The 19,975-nt window shown below is 42.8% G+C and overlaps 2 protein-coding genes across 14 annotated transcripts in view; one reads left to right on the forward strand and one right to left on the reverse strand.

Moving 5' to 3' along the window:
- The first annotated feature begins 1,001 nt into the window (after window positions 1-1,001).
- Window positions 1,002-19,975, forward strand: part of LOC143031151 (uncharacterized) — a 40,428-nt gene continuing 21,454 nt past the window's right edge. For 5 of the 13 annotated variants that reach the window (XM_076194647.1, XM_076194656.1, XM_076194657.1 and 2 more), the window contains exon 1: window positions 17,742-17,872. The gene's annotated coding sequence lies outside the window, so the exon portion shown is untranslated. Of the gene's footprint in view, window positions 1,299-17,741; window positions 17,873-17,942; window positions 18,404-19,782; window positions 19,947-19,975 lie in introns of those variants that run through there. The other 8 variants (XM_076194654.1, XM_076194648.1, XM_076194649.1 and 5 more) reach the window with 7 other exon arrangements.
- Window positions 7,712-17,200, reverse strand: ATPsynF (ATP synthase, subunit F). The gene is made up of 4 exons (XM_076194639.1): window positions 17,049-17,200; window positions 14,585-14,706; window positions 11,905-11,998; window positions 7,712-7,928 (listed from the first exon to the last, which is right to left on the reverse strand). Exons 1-4 carry the CDS (start codon window positions 17,125-17,127, stop codon window positions 7,897-7,899), a joined length of 327 nt encoding a protein of 108 aa, XP_076050754.1. The 5' UTR covers window positions 17,128-17,200; the 3' UTR covers window positions 7,712-7,896.

Below are 19,975 nucleotides of genomic sequence, written 5' to 3' on the forward strand. Positions count from 1 at the left end.
GTAGTTGTGTTATTTTTGTTCGCGGTATGAATTTGTGTGTATTCTACATATAGAGGGTTGATGCCTCCAACGTGTATGCTTATAGCCTGTCAATTAATGGGCTACATGCTATATTATTATTATCATTATTATTATTGCTATCACCAGTCAAAGCTGGTGAAGGTGTGCCTTATTGATAAGTACGGTTATACACGTCTTATCGTGTACACCACACGTGGGACGGGCGCAGCTGACAGATAGTCTGTACGGTGTGGTCTAGGTGTAATGTGTTGTATCAGGTGTTTGTGTCTGCCGTGCAGTTTTTCTAAGTGTCTTGTGTGAAGTTTGTGTTTGTGTTGGTTGAGTGGACGGATGTTGGAGATTCGGTGTAGTGACTCAGCAGTTCTGAAGTCGCTCCATCGCGAACCCGTGATGAACTTGACAGCGGCATTCTGAACCTTCTGATGGTTGTAGTTATTAGTGGGACATGTCAGCTGGCTTAGTCCAGGGGATTGGCACAGAATCGGTCTGACGAGGGCTAGGTACAATCGACGTTTGGTGGTCAGTGTTGCAGTTTTGAAGCGTCTTAGCCTTCCCAGCACAGCCCTAGCCTTCGCTCCCTGTTTGCGGAAGTGTGGGGTCCAGGTAAGGCCACTATCAAGGGTGCTACCCAGCACACAGGTATGGTCTTTCACTGAGACGTTTGTGTTGTTTATTTTAAGAGGAGTGTTTGTGATTGTTCTGTTGGTTCACTTGCAGCAGAAGTATACAGCTTTGCATTTCGACGCGTTGGTCTTAGTGCGCCACTGTTGCTCCCACGCGTGTGCCCCGTCTAGGATGTTTTGCATTACGTGTAACGCTCCCTGGAGCGTTTTGTGTCTGCTAACGTGGTTAGTGTCGTCCGCATACGAAAGAGTTAGAACTCGGTTGCGTGGATAAACTGCTTGAAGATGTCGTGTCCTGTAGTGAACTGATCTCTCGGCATCTTTTTTTTTTTTCTTTTTTTTTTTTTTTACATTTATTGATTACAAGATATTCATCTTTCCTAGGTCTCTACCCACTACTCCTAGAAGGCATACTAGTATGCCTTTTACAATTAAAGTTGTGTGTACATGTGTTTAACAAGTTAGAATCATGTCGATATTTGCAGCGCTGCACGGTCCTGGTCGGTCCCCACGGTCCAGCCGACGTGGTTAGTGTCCTCTGTGTCCGTCGCGTCCCATCCGGTCCAGCCGACGTGGTTAGTTTCCTGCACCCGTCGCGTCCCATCCGGTCGGTCCAAGGCATCATGCGCAGTTACCTAGGTGAAAAAGGAGAAGGTATTAGTCCTTTGGCTTGAATTGTTGTGGTGTGTCATAAGTCAATATCACAAGTGAGTAGTTAAGAACCCATCCGTATCCTCTGGGGGCTGGCACTTGATGGAGGCGTCCCAGCCGACGTGGTTGGTATCCTTTGCACCCGTCGCGTCTCATCCGGTCGGTTCAAGGCATCCTGCGCAGTTACCTAGGTGAAAAAGAGAAGGCATTAGTCCTTGGCTTAAGTTTGTGATGTGTCATAAGTCAAAATCAGCAGGTGAGTACAGTTAAACAGAACCCATTCGTATCATCTGGGGGGCGGCACTTGAAGGAGGCGTCCCAGCTGATACGAGGTAAGTGTCCTTGACAGTCGACGGATGAGTCCCCCGGCCGAAGCCCTGGGGCCAGCACGCAGAAAACTGGTCGCTGGGCAGAGGGCCACATAATGATTTAGCCCGTTTGCCCCCGCTTCTCCACAGTGGATGCAGGCCTCCGGCTGTCCCTTCGCCTCCGAGAAACATCGATATCCGAGACGGAGGCGGTGAAGGGTGACTTCCTCTACCCTGGAGAGACGGACTCCAGGGGTCAGCCGTTCACACGCTGTGGCAACTTGATACCAGCGTGCTGACGGCCTCTGGGCTGCCAAGTTCCTGTGGGTTTGCAGCTCCCTCTTGGCCATCGCTCTCGTTGCAATGGCCAGGATCTCAGTTCGGCTCGGGAGGACACCGATTTCGCCTTCCATGTCTCCTGTGGCCGCTCTTCTGGCCACCCTGTCTGCCGCTCCATTCCCTTGGATGCCGATGTCGGTTTGGCCCCCCTCCTTATAAAGGAGGCTGGAGCGGACCCAGGCAACTTGTGCTGGGTCCTGATTGGCTGTGGTATTTCCTTCTGAACGCTCTTGCTCACTACGCTTGCCCACTATGAGAAGCAGGGTACGTAGGCCTAAGTCGAGTGTCTGCCGACCGTTCTCCGGCGAGTTTTCCTGGCTTCTGATTGGTCAGCTGCCTTGCTGACTATGCTTGCCCACTATGAGGCATATGAAAGCCTAGGTCGGGATGCGTTGCGGTCAGGCTTAAAGAACAGGACTCGAGCAGAAGACACCACGGCAAGCAGACGTGCAAACTGAACCCCCGCTACCGACGTGAGCTTCATATCGACGAAAATTTTAAACGCCGTTACCCGAGCTAAGGCAATTCTCTTCGCCTCTCGCTCTGACGGTTCTTATGCACCTCATAACCCCCCTTTCGACTAAACATAGCCCCTGAGGTCTTAAAACTTGTTCAGTCGACTGGTGGGGGAGGGAATCCCCCTCCCGGTCTCCCGCTACTACAGCGGAACCGGCATAGGCCTCGTCTTTCCCGGCGACCGAGCCATCCATACGTTGCGAGTGGACACACGGGCACCAGCCAACGCAGCCGCTCTCCCTTAACCGCCGTTAGCCAATTGACACTACGCGAGCATAGACCGTACCCCTGCGACCCCCTCTCCCCCATACCATTTTCTTTGTTTTTTCCTTCTTTCTTTCACAATTCTAACGTATACACATTAACAAACACACACACACACACTTAAAAGCCCAACGCGCTTCGGCGCAATGGGCAGGATTAATGTAAGAGAAAACCGGCCCACAGCCGGCCAGACCAAACGCTTCAACATTTGGAAACTCCTGTCCAAGCTTGAAATACCAATCCAAAAATTACACACCAACGGAACTCAACATACCGCTATCGCCGATGACAGAACCATGGAAGAACTAGCGAAGAAAACCCACCAAGAATGCCTTCGCTGGAGAAGGATTGGACGTTGCTGACCCCCCAGAACTAAACGCCAAAAGGACCCTGATCATCAAAATAGTTGACGGACATAGACACAGAAAACATCAAGAACGAACTAGAACGGCTCAACGAATACATGAAGATCACAAACATCATTAAACTGCCAAACACCAAAACAATCATCAAGGTCAAAAATGGAAACTTCGACTATGGTAAAGAAGAGCCTGGAAACCGGTATCCTTATGTTCAGCCAGTCTTCCTCCCCACACACACACAGTCAAGAAACATACATACATTTATCCCAATGCACAAGATGTTACTCATATGACCACACACTCAAACATTGCACACAACCATCCACATACACAATTTGCTCAGGATGTAGCTCCCAAGAACACAGAATCAACAACTGCCATAATGCCATCAAGAAGTGCATAGCATGTGGCCAAAACCATCCGACCTACGGCACCAGGTGCCAAGTGAGGAAAGACCTAATGAAGAAGAAGCTACAAGAGAACAGACAGCAACATACACACACACACTCCAACAATACATACGCGAACATAGCCACAGGCAACACTGCTCAGGGAAACACACAGTTGAAATATTCAACTACAACACACACAAAACACTTACAACGAAGACAACGCAGGAATAGCCATAGCCAAAAAATAAAACATAGAATAGAAACTAATAGACGACTTTGATGAAGACATGTTAGCCATTGAGATACACACAAAGGACCCATAATCATAGCCACAACATACCTCCCACCACGAAGACCATACCTACCAACACAAGGCATATTGAAAATCACACAAAAACCACAACCAACATACGTCATAGGAGACTTCAATGCAAAACACAAAACGCTAAAACACATGTAAAACAATCACGTATGAAAAAGCATCCACCAACTAATAACACACAGCCACCTCACCTTCCTCGGCCCAGACTTCCCATCAAGCATTACAAACACTGGAACAAGCAACCCAGACATGATATTCACCAACCGACACCACCACCGCATACAAAATACACCCAGGCGACATAACTTCATCAAACCACATACCACTTCACTTCACACTATCCACCACAGCAATCACTATCCCCACACAACCTAGATTATTATACAAAGAAGCAGACTGGAAGAAATTCAAAACAATACTAGAAACAACAACACAGAAACACAAACCATATACCATACTGCCTGTTTCACTGCTGCCCCTGCAACAATGCTTGCAATCAGTATATACGTACATACAAAAAATGTATAAAAAAAAACACTCACCCATTCCATGTTGGGGATAGAATGTTTTTTTTTTTTTTTGCTACCTCCCTTGTAAGGGGGAAAATGTCTTTGGTATGTAATATTCAAAATAATCTTGATATTTCTCGTTACCACGTCTTGAGTGGGGCTACACTCCCTATGTCAGTACGGATCTCATCATAGAGCAGCAGTCTCAACTATCCTCAACTTGACAGCAGCCTAGATGTAAAGTTGTTTCAGTGTGTGGAATGTTTTCGAGGCTGTACCTATTCTTTCCTCTACCTCCAAGTCGATCACTTTAGTAGGAGATGGTAAGGAACCCAGGTATGTAGACCTAACTAGGGTGTTTCATTTTTCCTTCATTGTTCAAGATTACATCTATGCACCAAGAGGTTTTCCTTCTTATTAGGGAGGTAGCCATGTCAGAGGTATGTACCTACTCCCATCCAGCACCCTTTCCACCCCTACAGTGTTAAGTAACTTAACTAAACCAGTCGTATTTGCTTGTATGAAGGGGGTTTCCACGGTCCGGTTCGACAGACACGTGTTTAAAGTGATGTGTGAACGGGATATTTGGTTGGTTAAACTCCAAATACCTCATTCACACATCACTTTAAACACGTGTCTGTCGAACCGCGTTCGACAGACACGTGTTTAAAGTGATGTGTGAACGGGGCATTTGGGGTTTAACCAACGTGTTCGACAACCAAATACCCCGTTCACACATCACTTTAAACACGTGTCTGTCGAACCGTGTACACCGCCTCTATGTGGTTGGACTGTTGCAGCAAGCTAACAGCCACTGACGAATATCAGAAATGCCAAGGTTTAAAATCTGCCTACTCTCAGGTTTCTAGTTTTGACTCTTTATAAGCAAATAGTATGGGAGATGGGGTTGATGAAAGAGTATTGGGATGGTTTGGCCACGTGCAAAGAATGAGTGAGGAAAGATTAGTAAAAGAGGTGGATGGAGTATGAGGGGGATGACCAAGGATGAGGTGGATGGATGGGGTAAAAGGTGTATTGGGAAAGAGGGTGAATGTCTGTTGAGGAAGGATGGGAGAAGATAGCGAGTGGAGAATGGTTGTGTATGGATGATGCTGTGATGCATGGAAAGGAGTGGGTGGGGGATGAAGGGGGTTAGGGAGTGTGAGAATGATATTTTGACGCAGCCCACAGGAATTTCCCCCAGTTTTCTCTTTTACTGCACGAGGGGATGGAGAGGAGGGGTTGTCAATTAAATGAAGTGGCCTTGCTGCATTATTTATGACCCAGGGCAGTGGGCAAGATGCAGGGAAGAATAGTCATCCAGGAGGAGCCAAGAAAAAAGGGAGGGAGGGGGATGAATGGGAGTGGAATTTGTACTTTTTGAATTGGGCTATCTCCCTTGTAAAGGGGAAAAACTCCTTGGTATATTATGTACATATGCCAGGTGTAATGTTCCATCTCTCCCTACATAGTAGTTTTCCTCCTTCTAGGATTACGAACCCCTATTCAAATCTATCCACTGGAAAAAACCTACACCAGCAGTGTACTACTCAAACGTCTACCACAACCTACCATCTGCACAAACATATTCAAGAAAGAAAAAAGGAAAAAAAAAAAATATATATATATATATATATTTAGATAAAATTAAATAAAAATCACACCGGCACAATTGTGCTCAGAACATGACCCATCATTAAGACCATCTTAACTATATCAAAGACTTCTTAACCCTTGTAAGGGAAATAGGCAAGTTAAAGTCATGCACCAACTTAATCCCATCACCTTAAGGCTATATATATATATAGACATATACCAAAGGCTTTTCCCCCCCCTTACAAGGAAGGTAGCCAAAGTCAAAAGGCACAATTCCACTCCTGTTTACCTTTCCCTCCCCTTTTATCTTGGATCCTCCTGGATGATGGGTCACTCATGACAACACGTAATATACCAAAGGCTTTTTTCCCCTTTACAAGGGAGGTAGCCAAAAAACAAAGGCATAAAATCCACTGCCAGCCATTTCATTCCAACATTCTCCATTCCTTACCTCTTATCTTGTCTCCTGGATGATGGGTCACCCTTGCATCCTGTCCACTGCCCTGGGTCAGAAGCAGTGTCACAAGACAGCAAGGCTGCTTCATTAAATCAACAATCCCCTCATGAAGAACTGCAGATGGGGAGCAATCCCTTTGGGAAGCATAAATCTATTTCTCAAACATACCCCGTCACCCACTCCTATCTTCTGTCATCTCCCATTCTTCCTCAACAGACATTCCCAATCCATCCATCCATCTCAACATAGGTCAACCCCTCACATTCACTCCTTCCACACCTCTTTTACTAGTCTTTCTTCACTCATTCTTTCCATGTGTCCAAACCATCCCAGTAGGGGAGAAATCCCTTCGGGCTGCATCAACTTATTTTTCACACATACTCACCCTCATGCATCACAGCATCATCTATATGCAACTTTTCTCCATTCACCCCTATCTTCTGTCCTCCCCCAACAGACATTCCCCTCTTTCCCAATGCCCTTTTTACCCCATCCATCTATCTCAACCTACGTTGACCCCTCATGTTCACTCCTTCCACACCTCTTTTACTAATACTTCCATGTGTTCAAGCTACCCCAATACTTTCAACAACCTTAAGACAATACCAACACAAACTTGACCCCAGGCACAACCACTGCACTTCATCATATGGTGCTCCACTTACAACACCCACACAATGACCTCTCCTTTAAGCGACTCATGGTCTCGACTGGAAGCTGTTGCCCATGGCAACAGATTGTCATTCGTTAGATGTAATAAAACATTCGACCATGCTGAGTTGACGGACCCAAAACAGATTGTACACGTAGCAATGGGGTGAAGGGGGCTTTGGGGAAGAGGGGAATGTCTGTTGAGGAAGGACAGGAGAGGACAGAAGACAGGGGTGAATGAAGAATGGTTGTACATGGATGATGTGATGCATGAGGTGGAATGGGGGGGGGGGGGTGAGGGAGTGAGAAAAATTTGACGCAGCCCAAAGGGATTTCTCCCCGTCTTCTCCTTTTATGCATGGGGGGACAGAGGGGGATCGCCGATTTAATGAAGCGGCTTTGCTGTGACTTGTGACACTGCCTCTGACCCAGGGCAGTGGACAAGGTGCAGGGATGACCCGTCATCCAGGTGCTAAGATAAGAGGGAGGGTGGAGTGTATTTAGGGATGGAATGGGTGGGAATGATTTTATACCCTTTTCTTTTTGGCTACCTCCCTTGTAAGGGGGAAAAAGCCTTGTTATATGTATGTATGTACACGTAGCAATACATAAACTGATGACATCGATAGATGCCGATTACAACGGCTGCAAAACCAAGGACAGGAAAACGTAATGAAATGGGTAGATCAAACACTTCAACCAATATTGAAAAATCTTTTTATTTCCTTCATATACACTCCAACTTGAATTATATATATATAACTATATTACAATATCTATGTCCCCTGCTGGCCAATCCCCCCCATTGTTATGGAAGGGTTCCGCAGGTAACAACGGTGTCAGCATTGGTGGTGGAAGTGACGCGGCAGGAATGACTGGAAAAGCTTACCAGTGGTACTTCTGGGTCCTGTGGTGAACTGCAAACATAAACACACATTAACTAATACCCAAATAACACTAAACACAAACTATAATAATATTCAACAATTGTTTGATTAGGGGTGAATGGAGAATGGTTGTGTATGGATGATGCTGTGATGCATGAGGTGGAGTGGGTGGGGGATGGCGGCTGAGGGAGTATGTGCGAGAAATAATTTGACGCAGACCAAAGGGCTGTCTTCCAGTCCTCTCCTTTTCTGCATGAGGGGATGGAGAGGGTGCCGAATTAATGAATTGGCCTTGCTGTGGATGTGCTGCGTCATGCGACACTGCTTCTGACCCAGGGCAGTGGACAAGATGCAGGGATGACCCGCTATCCAAGAGGTGCCAAGATAAAAGGGAGGGAAGAGGGTAGTGTCGTGGAGTATGTAGGGGATGGAATGGGTGGGAGTGGTTTCTGCGTCTTTGATTTTTGGCTACCACCCGTGTATGGGGAAAAAAGCCTTTGGTATGTGTATGTCTGATTAACATGTCCATTCAACTTTACTATGTTATGCCAATTCACATAAGAGATTGACCAAAATGATACACGGGTTCAGAGCGTTACCTTACAAGAACAGGCTCAGGCACCTTAACTTAAACTGTAAAGATGGGGTGGTCTAATATAGATGTTCAAGTGGAACATATCAAAACAGGGCAGGACTTACAGTACTGGATTTAAATTGAACAAATTTAGATTTAAGAAGGAAATAGACAAAAACTGGTTTACCAAAAGGATGGTCAATGAATGGAATTGGTTGCTGTAACCCATTAAACTACGATGACAAGATTCTTTGACCAAATGACGACAAGAATCTTGTCATCGGAGTTTAATGGGTTTAAGAAACTGTTATACAACTTTATGGATGGGGACAACAGGTGGTAATGGACATGGAACTGCCTAGTGTAAGCCTTATAGTCTCTTGAAGTCTACTTTATTATGTTGTATTAAAAAGACTGACAAGGCATAAAATCATAATGGAAAGAGGATAAACATGTGCTACAAAATCAATGTAACACCCAAAAGGCTACATCCAGCTCAAACTTCGTGTGCACGGCAGTGCACAACCAATGTTCCCCCTAAATTTTTGCTGTGTGTGCCAACTTTGCCTTCTCTGAAAATCATGTGCGCACCCATGCAAGTCACCATTGTAAGTTCGTATTACATGGGACCTCCACCAAAGCAATTATTGGTCTCTCTGTTGGCATACATATACCAAGGTTTTTCCCCCCTTATAAGGGAGGTAGCCAAAAAGGGAAAGGCATAAAATCATTTCCACCCATTCCATCCCTGAATACACTCCACACCCCTCCACCCTCCCTCTTATCTGAGCACCTCCTGGATAACGGGTCATCCCTGCACCTTGTCCACTGCCCTGGGTCAGAAGCAGTGTCGCAAGACCCAGCAAGGCCGCTTCATTAAATCGGCGACCGCCCCCCCTCTCTCTGTTGGCAAATTACCAAACTTTTAGAGAATTTATAAGTTGATGTTTGGGTGGAACTTCTTCATTGAATGGATTTTAATATAATTTGAAAATCTTGTGTGCGCACATTTTTCTCTGTGCACTAGTTGTAAAACATGTGTGCGCACATTTTTCTTTGTGCGCTAGTTGTAAAACATGTGCGTGCACACAGCTTAGAGGGAATGTTGCACACAACCCAATATGGCTACACAAACAACTGACAAGATTAATACCTTCCATATCAATAGCCTCGGAGCATAATTAGCCTACATATACCAAGGCTTTTTCCTCTTACAAGGGAGGTAGCCAAAAAGGAAAAGGCATAAAATCATTCCCACCCATTCCATCCCTGAATACACTCCACACCCCTCCACCCTCCCTCTTATCTTAGCACCTCCAGGCTCATAAAAAGCTGCATTTAATGTAGCTAAGCTTATTATTATATTCTAATAATTAGCTTAGCCACATTAAATGCAGCTTTTTATGAGCCTGAAACGACGTGGGATATAATTTTTCCATAAGTCCTGCGATGGCTGTTCATAAAGATGTAAACTTCTCTCCTGTATGAGTTTGGTGACTGATCTCCCCTGGTTGGTTACGCTAATCATCGGATAAGTAAGCTAAGACAGTTCTGCCACTGGTGCTAAGCTAATTATGCTCCGAGGCTATCGATGAGGAGCGAGCAGGTATAAGGGCATGCTGGTGTCGTCATCTCTTATATTTTGTAGTTGCAGCGGAGTGACCCCTATATTCTGTGAACCGCCCTGATCATGCTTTCTGTGGTTATTAACCCATTCAACTCCGATGACAAGACATCTTGTCATCGGAGTTGAATGGGTTAATATTCCCGTCATCCAGGAGGTGCCGAGATAAGAGGGAGGTGTGTGTGTGTGTGTGTGTGTGTGTGAATGGGAGATGAGCATGAAGGGAAGGAATGAGTGAGGGTGGATTCTATGGTTTTTTTTTGCTACTTCACTTGTAAAGGGGAAAAAAGACTTCGGTATATGTATGTATTGTGATGCAAATGCTGCCCACGAGAATTTGAATTGTATTGGGGAGATTATGCATAATACAAGACTAATTGGAAACTAAATACATACATACACATACCCCCCTTACACGGGAGGTAGCCAAAAGCACAGAAACCACTCCCACCCATTCCATCCCCTACATACTTCACTCCCTTTTACCCTCCCTCTTATCTTGGCACCTCCTGGATGACGGGTCATCCCTGCATCTCGCCCACTGCCCTGGGTCAGAAGCAGTGTTGCAAGACACAGCACGTCCACAGCAAGGCCGCTTCATTAATTCGGTGACCCCCTGAGAGAGAGAGAGAGAGAGAGAGAGGAGGGGGGGGAATCCCGAGGATTCAAGTAATCGATGCATTAAATATCATTAACTACTTCAATACGAGTCAAATGTTCACGCGCGCATCAGGTTGCATGATGTACAATGATACACCACAATACACGCATTGCAAAATATAAAGTTATGTCTGAATGAATGTAACCACAGAAAGTGCAATCAAGCCTGCTCATGGATTATGGGAACCACTTGGCTATGGCTACAAAATAAATATAATCAGGAAGCCAACACTGGCACCCTCGTATACCCCCACTTGCGGCTCGTGATGCCTACGCAGGCATCATCATAATAAAGAGGTTAAACACAACCAACGACTTCTCCAGAAAAGACGGGCAATCCTGAATTTGTAGCCCATAGGTGCCCTCTGAACTATCAGCGCCCAAAAAAGTTTGGATTTTTTTTTTTTTACTTTTTTTTTTTAATTTATGCATTACGTAAATCAGCGTAGGAAACTAATGTGTCCTAATTCATTCCAGACTAGTTTCGCACATTTACGAAACTAGTCAGGAATAAACTCGGACTAAGACTATTGTGTCTCCTGTACCCTGTTACGTCAACCTGTCCAAATATTTCGTTATTTATAGTTATTTCAAATTCATATTAATTTTTCCCCTACGGTGCTGGACTTTGCATTTATGAGGGAAATATCTTCCAGCTACAATTTTGGGGACAAGAATGAGGGAGGCTGCAAGAAACCATAAGGCATACACTTGATAGTTCCATGTCCATTACCACCTGTCATTCCCATCTATAAAGTTGTCTAAACTGTTTCTTAAAACAACTTGATAGTTTCAGCGCTCATTGCATGGTTATTTCTCTATTCCATTCGTTGACCACTATTGGTAAACCATTTCTTGCCCATTTTCATTTTGTGAATCTAAATTTAAATCCACTACTGCAAGTCCTGCTTTGATGTCTTAACATGATGACCTTGTTTGCCACCCTTGCCACATACCCACCCCCCAATCTAACACAGTCTTCTACCAATGCCAAACAATTTAATTCAGCCGGAGATCAAGGACAATATGTAATGCCCAAAATACCACCCTCGCTCCAAAATGGCAGAAAATAATCCTCGGCCAAATCTTCCCCGTCCCAACAAAGGTGAGGCATGTACACCCCATACAAGCACGAAACTACAACTCACCCATTTTGCCGTAGTTGATGGCGTAGAAGAAAGCCATGGAAGCGACGGTCACCTGCAGCAAGGGAGCGATGCCAGCCTTCTTGGGTTGCATGTACTGTGGGGGATGAATATCCGATAACCAACCGATACAAGCAACGGAGATAATTAATGTTGTGGGGGAGGGGTACAATACAAAGGGGGGTAGGGGAATAATTTACCCGTTTGTTTATTATTTAACTATACATATGCATTTATTTATTATAATATTCCTTTCATTATTATCATTTATATTATATTCATTATTTATATTATTTTATTATATCTATATTATTATATTTATTTCATTATTATTTATATTATAATATCTATTTATCATTACATTTTTTTTCGCATCCGACCTAGTTATGGACCAAAAGGTCTCCTGTCGGCATGTTCCTTCTTTGTAATCCTTTTGTAAAGTAGAGAGGAGGCGAGGAGGGGGAGAACCGGTGGGGAAGGGGAGCCGAAGGAAAAGGAAGGGGGGGGGGCGAAAGTGCGCGGTAGGGAAGGGGAGAGGGGACAGGATGCAGAGGGGGGCGAGGGGAGGTCGAGTAAGGGGAGATTCCGAGGGGAGGAAGTGAGCAACGAGACTAAAGAAGGGGAGAGACGAGGGGAACGAGAGGGGAGAGGGGAAAGCAAGAGGGGGAGAAAGAGGGGAAGGAGAGGAGCGAGTATATGCAGCGAGGGGACCAGGAAGGGGAAAGGCAAACGATGACAGGAAAGAAAAATAAGGAGGGGGAAGGGGAAGCAGGGTGCGTGGGGAGAGGGAGAGGGGGGAGCAATATTTTTTTAATACAAAATTGCCCTACTTATTATATGTTCACCTTTTCAGTTCATGCAAATCTCCTTTATTATTTCATCATGTAGACCGCCACGTATTTTTATAATAGACATGAACACCAACATGTGATTTAATTCACATATCGAGATGTTTTGAAAGACCTACAAAATGTCGTTCCTGCTCGACTCAACCAAAGACGAGCGAGTAAGACGAATTTCTTTGACGTCAATCTGGCAAGATTTGTATGTATATTATAAATTTATTACCTACTATCATTTTGATAATTTGCTTTAATCTGAATTTCAATTTCTGCTAGGGAGAGGGCGTTGATGAGATTTTCAATCACTGTGGAACATAAGGGTGAAATTATGTTCTATATTTTGCTAAAAACGCTTTTATGACATCACGAACGCCTTCACCTCTGCTATATTTACATCCGTCACATGACGAGTCAGTGCAGCAATGAAGTTTACAATTGTAGTACAACAAATTGCACGAACTAAAAGGTATATTATCAAGATTGATAAGTGTCAAATATGATTGAAAAAAAAAAAAAATCCCAACTTGGTTCATGGAGGAACTGCAATTGGCGCGCAAACTAATGACGTCACGTCGCTTGTTTCCTTTCCGAAGCGAACCGAACATTTATTTTTATTGACATAATTGTTTGTGGATGGGCAAGGGGACTTCTAACGTTGTAATATCTAATTAGTATGAGAAATGCTAAAGCAATGGAAGCACCGCAAACGCTAAACAGAATCTATTCTGTATGTCCGTTAGCACCATGTTGATGCTTTGCTAGTATGAAACTTGGGATACTGACGTCCGTTCACGTTTATATCACACACAACTTGAAACAACCGTTTTTATCTAGAACTAGCGAGTGGCCAGGATATCAAATTTAGATGCCGAAAAACGAGGCGAAGTTTCATTAGAAACTAAACTCGTTTCAACTTGCTTCCCACCTCACGACCATCTGTTATGCTCTACCAACTTCCGAACAACAACAATAATAATCCATAAATTACACGGCGAATAAAAATTAATAGTCAGTTTTCTTATCAACTTAGCGCCCGTTTGTGACAGTGTTGGAGGATGGGGGTATTTGAAATATGGCGAGAGAGAGAGAGAGAGAGAGAGAGAGAGAGAGAGAGAGAGAGAGAGCGCTTGCTAGTAGGAAACGATATCAAAGGGGAAGAGGGGAAGGGGCAAAGTGGGGGAGCCACGGAGGGGGAGAACAGGTGGAAAGAGGGGAACAAGCGAGGGGAGGAGGGGAGGGGAGACGATATGGGGTAAGTACGAAATAAAAATGGAAATACAGGGAAAAGGTGATCGAGGGGAGAGAGAGGGGGAAGGGGAGAGAGCGGAGGAGGGGGAAGGGGAGAGAGAGGAGGGGCAGGGGAAGGGGAAGAGGAAGGAGAGGAAGAAGGGGAGGGAGGGAAGGAAGAAAGAGAGAGAATGACAAAAACACTGACATTAGCAACCCATCACGCTACGAGTTTCGAACTCTTGAGCCGTCGACTCAAGCGTCAACAGTCCGTGGCACAAGATGGCTATAAGCCTCAAAGCACAGTGCAAATACCTAATCGTTTGAACGTCATCTGTTACGAGTAATTTGTTCAGAAATCGACATTAGGCGTCGCACGTAGTGACGAAAAGTATTTTTTTGATCGAAGTTACTTTTTTTTTCTACACTGCCAAAGTTGCCCAGACATTAATATCGAGTATATAAAAACAGGTGCAACTTTGGCTGTGTAAAAAAAAAAAAAAAAAAAATATATATATATATATATATATATATATTTATCATTACGTAATACATTCATGAATCGATTTGATTGGTGTAAAGGCAGCCCACGACCAACAACAGCAACGACTTACCTTGTGCTGCCACCTCCAAAAGGCTCGAGAAAAGCTGCCCATCACTGCTGACGGTCCCAGCCTACGACGACCCAGCCAAGCTCCCAGTTCTCCGAGCTTGACCTCGGCCAGGGCGGTATCCGCTGCCATATAGGAAAAAATAAAATAAATAAAATAAACAAATAAATGAAAAAAAAAAAAAAAAAAAAAAAAATAAAAAAAAAAGGGAAAAGTGACGTTACGAGAAATTCTCCATAACCCGTGACGGTCTCCCATATTACCTATTCATCCCAAGATGTAGTTTTACGCAAGGAACCCCAGGCCGGTCCCGGAGAACGACCAAAACGATACACGGACTCAAAAATTGGCCTTACGAGGAGAGGCTTAGGCTCTTTAACTTACATTCTCAGGAAAGATGCAGAGAGCGGGGTGATCTAATAGAGGTGTTCAAGTGGATCAAAGGTTTTAACATGGGTGACAAGGTCATCATATTAAGACAACAGGACAGGACTTGCAGTAATGGGTTCAAATTTTGGTTTAAGAGGGAAATAGGCTAGACTTAATAACCACATAGTTAGTGCTCCCTGAAACTAGTTGTTTTAAGAAAGGGCTAGACAACTTCAAGAATGGAACTGCCTAGTATAGGCCTTAGGGTCTCATGTTGTGTCCTCCATTCTTATTTACTTATGTAACCCGTCATTACTTCCCAAACACCATTCCTAGACACAAATTGGCCTAATTTCTTTGAACGGTAGAATGGTTACGGAGGGTTATTTACCAATGCTATGATCCTTACTCCCCGTTCGGAAACCAGGTTCGCAGCTTCCCCAGAGTCCCTAAGGCCTACACTAGGCAGTTCCATGTCCATTAACCCATTCAACTCCGATGACAAGATGTCTTGTCATTTGGTCAAATAAAACAAAAAATCATAAAACACCAAAATGTTTGATCAAACACCAGAAAAAATATGACGTCAATCCTCGCTTCGCTCGCAGCGAAGCGAGGACTGACGTCATATTTTTTCTGGTGTTTGATCAAACATTTTGGTGTTTTATGATTTTTTGTTTTATTTGACCAAATGACAAGACATCTTGTCATCGGAGTTGAATGGGTTAAAACAACAGTTTCGGCGCTCACTAACTACGTGGTTATTACGTCTATACCATTCGTTGCCTATTTACTTCTTAAACCTAAATTTGTCCTGCCCTGTTGCCTTAATATGATGACCTTGCCTGTACCTTTAATTCACTAGCACACTTCTATTAGATTGTCATGCACTCTGCGTCTTTCCAGAGAACGGTTATGCGGTCCAGGATGCTCATGCGAAGATATTATAATTCATATGACGTATCTTTGACTTTCTCCAATGACGTCGCATTTCAAAAGGACACACAACTGTAAGCGATACGACATCTCGGACTTGGCCCTTCGCCTCTTACGCCCTAAAGAAATCGCACGTCTGTTGAAACTCGGACACTGATGTCAGATCCAGCTTAAAGGTTCAGATTCTATCACAGTATTACGCAAAATAAATCCCTTTTTTTTGTATTTGAAAGCGGACATCTACTTTGCTTATGGAATGGGTAGGTTATGTTCGGTTACCATCTACTGGACAGAGCAAGTTTTATGTTAAATATGTTTGAACAATTCTGGAATCTTACTAAATTCCAAACTACAAATACCCAATTTAGATAATAATGGCTTCCTGGCCAGCTCGGTTAATTGAATACTTGAAACACTATCATCCCATATCGTATCATGAGGGTTAATTTTATAAGGATTCTTAATAACCTACAAATTGCTCATTTTGCCGTTTACCATAATGATAATGACCAGAAAGGTAAATACCTTTGCATTTTCTACAATGCAGGCATAAATGAAAACAACAGTGGGCAAACTGATTTTTTTTTAATCAAGTAGGACAATATGCTTGGACATTATGATTACTCAAACATTTAGTAAATAAAATAAAGCCTTTATTTGATAAATTAACAAACCTTGATAGTTGATAAAGGTTTGTAAATTTATAAATTTTCTCTAAATTAAAGAATAAATGGCTATTACCTTGAGATAATTTACTTCATTCAATCAACAATTTCCAGAAATTGTGTCGTATCTATTTCGGTCAGAAAATGTATTTTATTATAATCATACAAAATAATAAAATTCATTCTAGAGAGTGAGACTAGACTTCAGCAATGGAGGGCATATATATAGTCAATCATGAACCGGATTAATTACATAAGTGTACAAAACCTCACTTGAAAAACTACTACTTACAAACATAATTACTAACCGAAAATACTACCATTTCCGAGTCCAAGATACAATCAAATTACTGCAATGGGTTTATTTGCATCCTAAATCAGCTGGTAGATCGTCGACAGCAGACGACATATTTTCGGAGTCATTATGTGTCTACGTCACATGGAATAATGCTTTAAAGGTTATGCATACCTTCACAAAGTCCCCTCAGGATACTAACCTTTGCCATAAAATCTGGCTGGATCATAAGGCCCATGAACCTTAGGATTATATTCTGCTGGATATTCTCCCCAACCCATGTCTGCACCGGTTGTTATGAACTGGTCTAGGGGAACACTAGGAATGAAATAATCTTAAGAATAATGTATTAATGCGCCAGTGTAAATAAGGGAAATTGGAATGAACTATGTTTACGAATCACCTGAATTTAAATTTCTGGTGTAATTATAATAATTTCGAACTCTGAAATGAGTGTAAAATTGAAATATTAGGACAATCATTAAAACAAATTGTTATTTGTTCAGCACTACTTGTTCCGCGTAGAAGATGAGTATGAAACGCAGCAAAGTTAAAATACTATAGCTTATTTACTGATGTATATAAATTTCAAACCATATTATGGTTTTCTTTTTGAGTTTGTTCATTGCATTAGAACTCACAGAACATTATTTAATTTACAAGGCAAAGTGACAAGACAGTTTTCTTCTTATAAATGGAATACTATGAAACGTGAGATTATTAGAAAACTCACATCTAATGACACTTTTGTAGATCTAATTTGCTATCTAATTAAGTAGAATATTTTTTCTTGTGCAAAAATTCTCTAGAGCTTGTGATGGAATACCGTGGGTGCATTAATGGATTATTTATTTTTGAACTAAGCGCTAATGTTCCGTTCCAATTCTACCTACGACAAATTCGCATCGTACGCGCAGCAGGGGGAGCTTGTCTGGATGCTTTGTTTATCGTGCTAATTCCTAAAATGGGGATTTACAACCGTTGATTTCAACAATTGCTACCGGCAAGGACACCTCCTTTGTAGAGGTAAGCTATAGGATCCATATAGGCAGGCGTTTCTATGTTTGGTTGGTAAAGGGAGAGAAAAATGCGAGTTGTTATGTGCTGGCGGGGGAGAGGAACTGTGCGCGCCCTTTTGGGAGGGTTACAGTGGGGGTTTTTGTTTTGTAGCGGGAGATGCTCCACGACTCTTCACATTACTCTACGAGCGCCCAACCCCCGTACTCACTGTCATCTTAAAACCATTCCTGTTGCACCCTTGCCATTTAACGATTTTCAATTAATGAGTTTTAAAGGTGCGCTGCTATTTGAGACTGGCAGTGACGCATTTGGGGATTGCCCTATAGTTCCACATCGAACACGCTACGCTGCTTTGCGTGCCCACGTCTGGAAGGTAGCCGCGGAATCACGAAAGCTCCTTACCTGCATTGCATTGCAATTTGTCGTGCGGGCATGGCTTACGTCGTTGCCTTGAATGGGAGAAAACAGGGAGTCACCACGTACTCTGAAATTACTGGCACCTCCCACTTCATCAGCTTGTGGAGGTACGAGTTGTAGGTAGGACTAGTTCATGCAATCCACGGCAATTTAGCCTTACCTGCATCGTGTGGTCATTTTCACTAATTGCATAATTTCGGATGACCTGTGGTGATATTTTGTGGAATGTTGTAACAACAGAGGTGTATGTGTCAGAATTTGTTATTTGGTCCTATTGAATTCTTTGTAATGGTTTTGATGGTTTTGAATATAATTAACTGGTTTATCGTATGCAATTGTGGAATAATTTCATCTAGATTCTATTGGAGAATATGGCAGCTGATTGCTTTGATTTTTTTTCTCCAAATAATTATGAAGTTAAATTTTAGTTGATCTAAGTGGTGATAATATAGGAAACATTATTTTGGTATATTTGAGTAATATATTGGTCTGAGAGATATGTAATCTTAATTATGTAGGTTTATTTCCATGAAATTCTTGTGATTGTGAGTGTGTGTATATATATATATATATATATATATATATATATATATATATATATATATAGTGTGTATGTGTATATATGTATAGTGTGTATATGTAAAACATTTTGACATACATGTAAACTATGACAATTATATTGGGTGGTTAATTTATTTGTTTATGTAAATACTTGCTACACTGCTTCTGACCCAGGGCAGTGGGCGAGATGGACCCGTCATCCAGGAGGAGCCAAGATAAGAGGGAGGGAAGGGGGTGGATGGGAGTGGAGTATTTGGATATGGAATGGGTGGGAGTGGATTTTATGCCTTTGTTTATTGGCTACCTCCCTTGTAAGGTGGGGGGGGGGGAAAGCCTTTGGTATATGTTTGTATTATTATTGTTATTATAGATGTATATTTAATGCAGAGTTACTAATGTTTATAAGAAGAGATGCAACTCGGAGATAAATAAATTCCTTGGTAAAATTCTAGAATTACGCAAACGCAGATAGTTAACATGAAACTTAAGGCATCCAATACTGCCTGACTTAATACAATCTATCCTGACCTAAACTAGTATAAATTCTGTGGGAAGGAAAAAGTCTTTTAAATGGTAAAAATAAGTGAGATTTTTGTTTGATACTGGAATAGAACCACAACCTTTTACAGTCGCCAATTGTCAATTGTGGCTTTAACCTTTTTGTCAACTTGAAGCGTTTTTGGTTCATCTTTGTAAGACCAGACATCTGTATAGACTTTATTGTGGGCGGGTGGTAGGTCTTCGTTTGTATTGGTCACTGGTTAATGCCATTTCGCAGCCTTGTGTGCTCGGACAATTAACTTTTTGGGTTCTGCAACAATATAAAAAAAGATGGGGTGCAGTTGTGTCGGGAACCACAAAATATCCAGTCAGTATATTAATCCGCATGTTGTGAAACGAGGAGTTGTAATGCAAGTCGTTTTATTGATGTCTATTAGCTTTCCTATTGGTCGGTGCTGGATGGCTGATGGTGTGGCGCTTGAAGAGAAGAACCCTATTAGCAGACTCATAGATACGCAGAATGAAGAAAATGTTGGGATCATGTCGACAATCGTCACCCCAGTCTTCGACAGCGGCACATTTCTTCAAGTGGTCTATCCTAGTATGACAATTATATTCATGTGGACCATC

The sequence above is a fragment of the Oratosquilla oratoria genome, chromosome 12, assembly GCF_046742065.1.
Source record: "Oratosquilla oratoria isolate Oo_2021 chromosome 12, ASM4674206v1, whole genome shotgun sequence".
NCBI lineage: Eukaryota > Metazoa > Arthropoda > Malacostraca > Stomatopoda > Squillidae > Oratosquilla > Oratosquilla oratoria.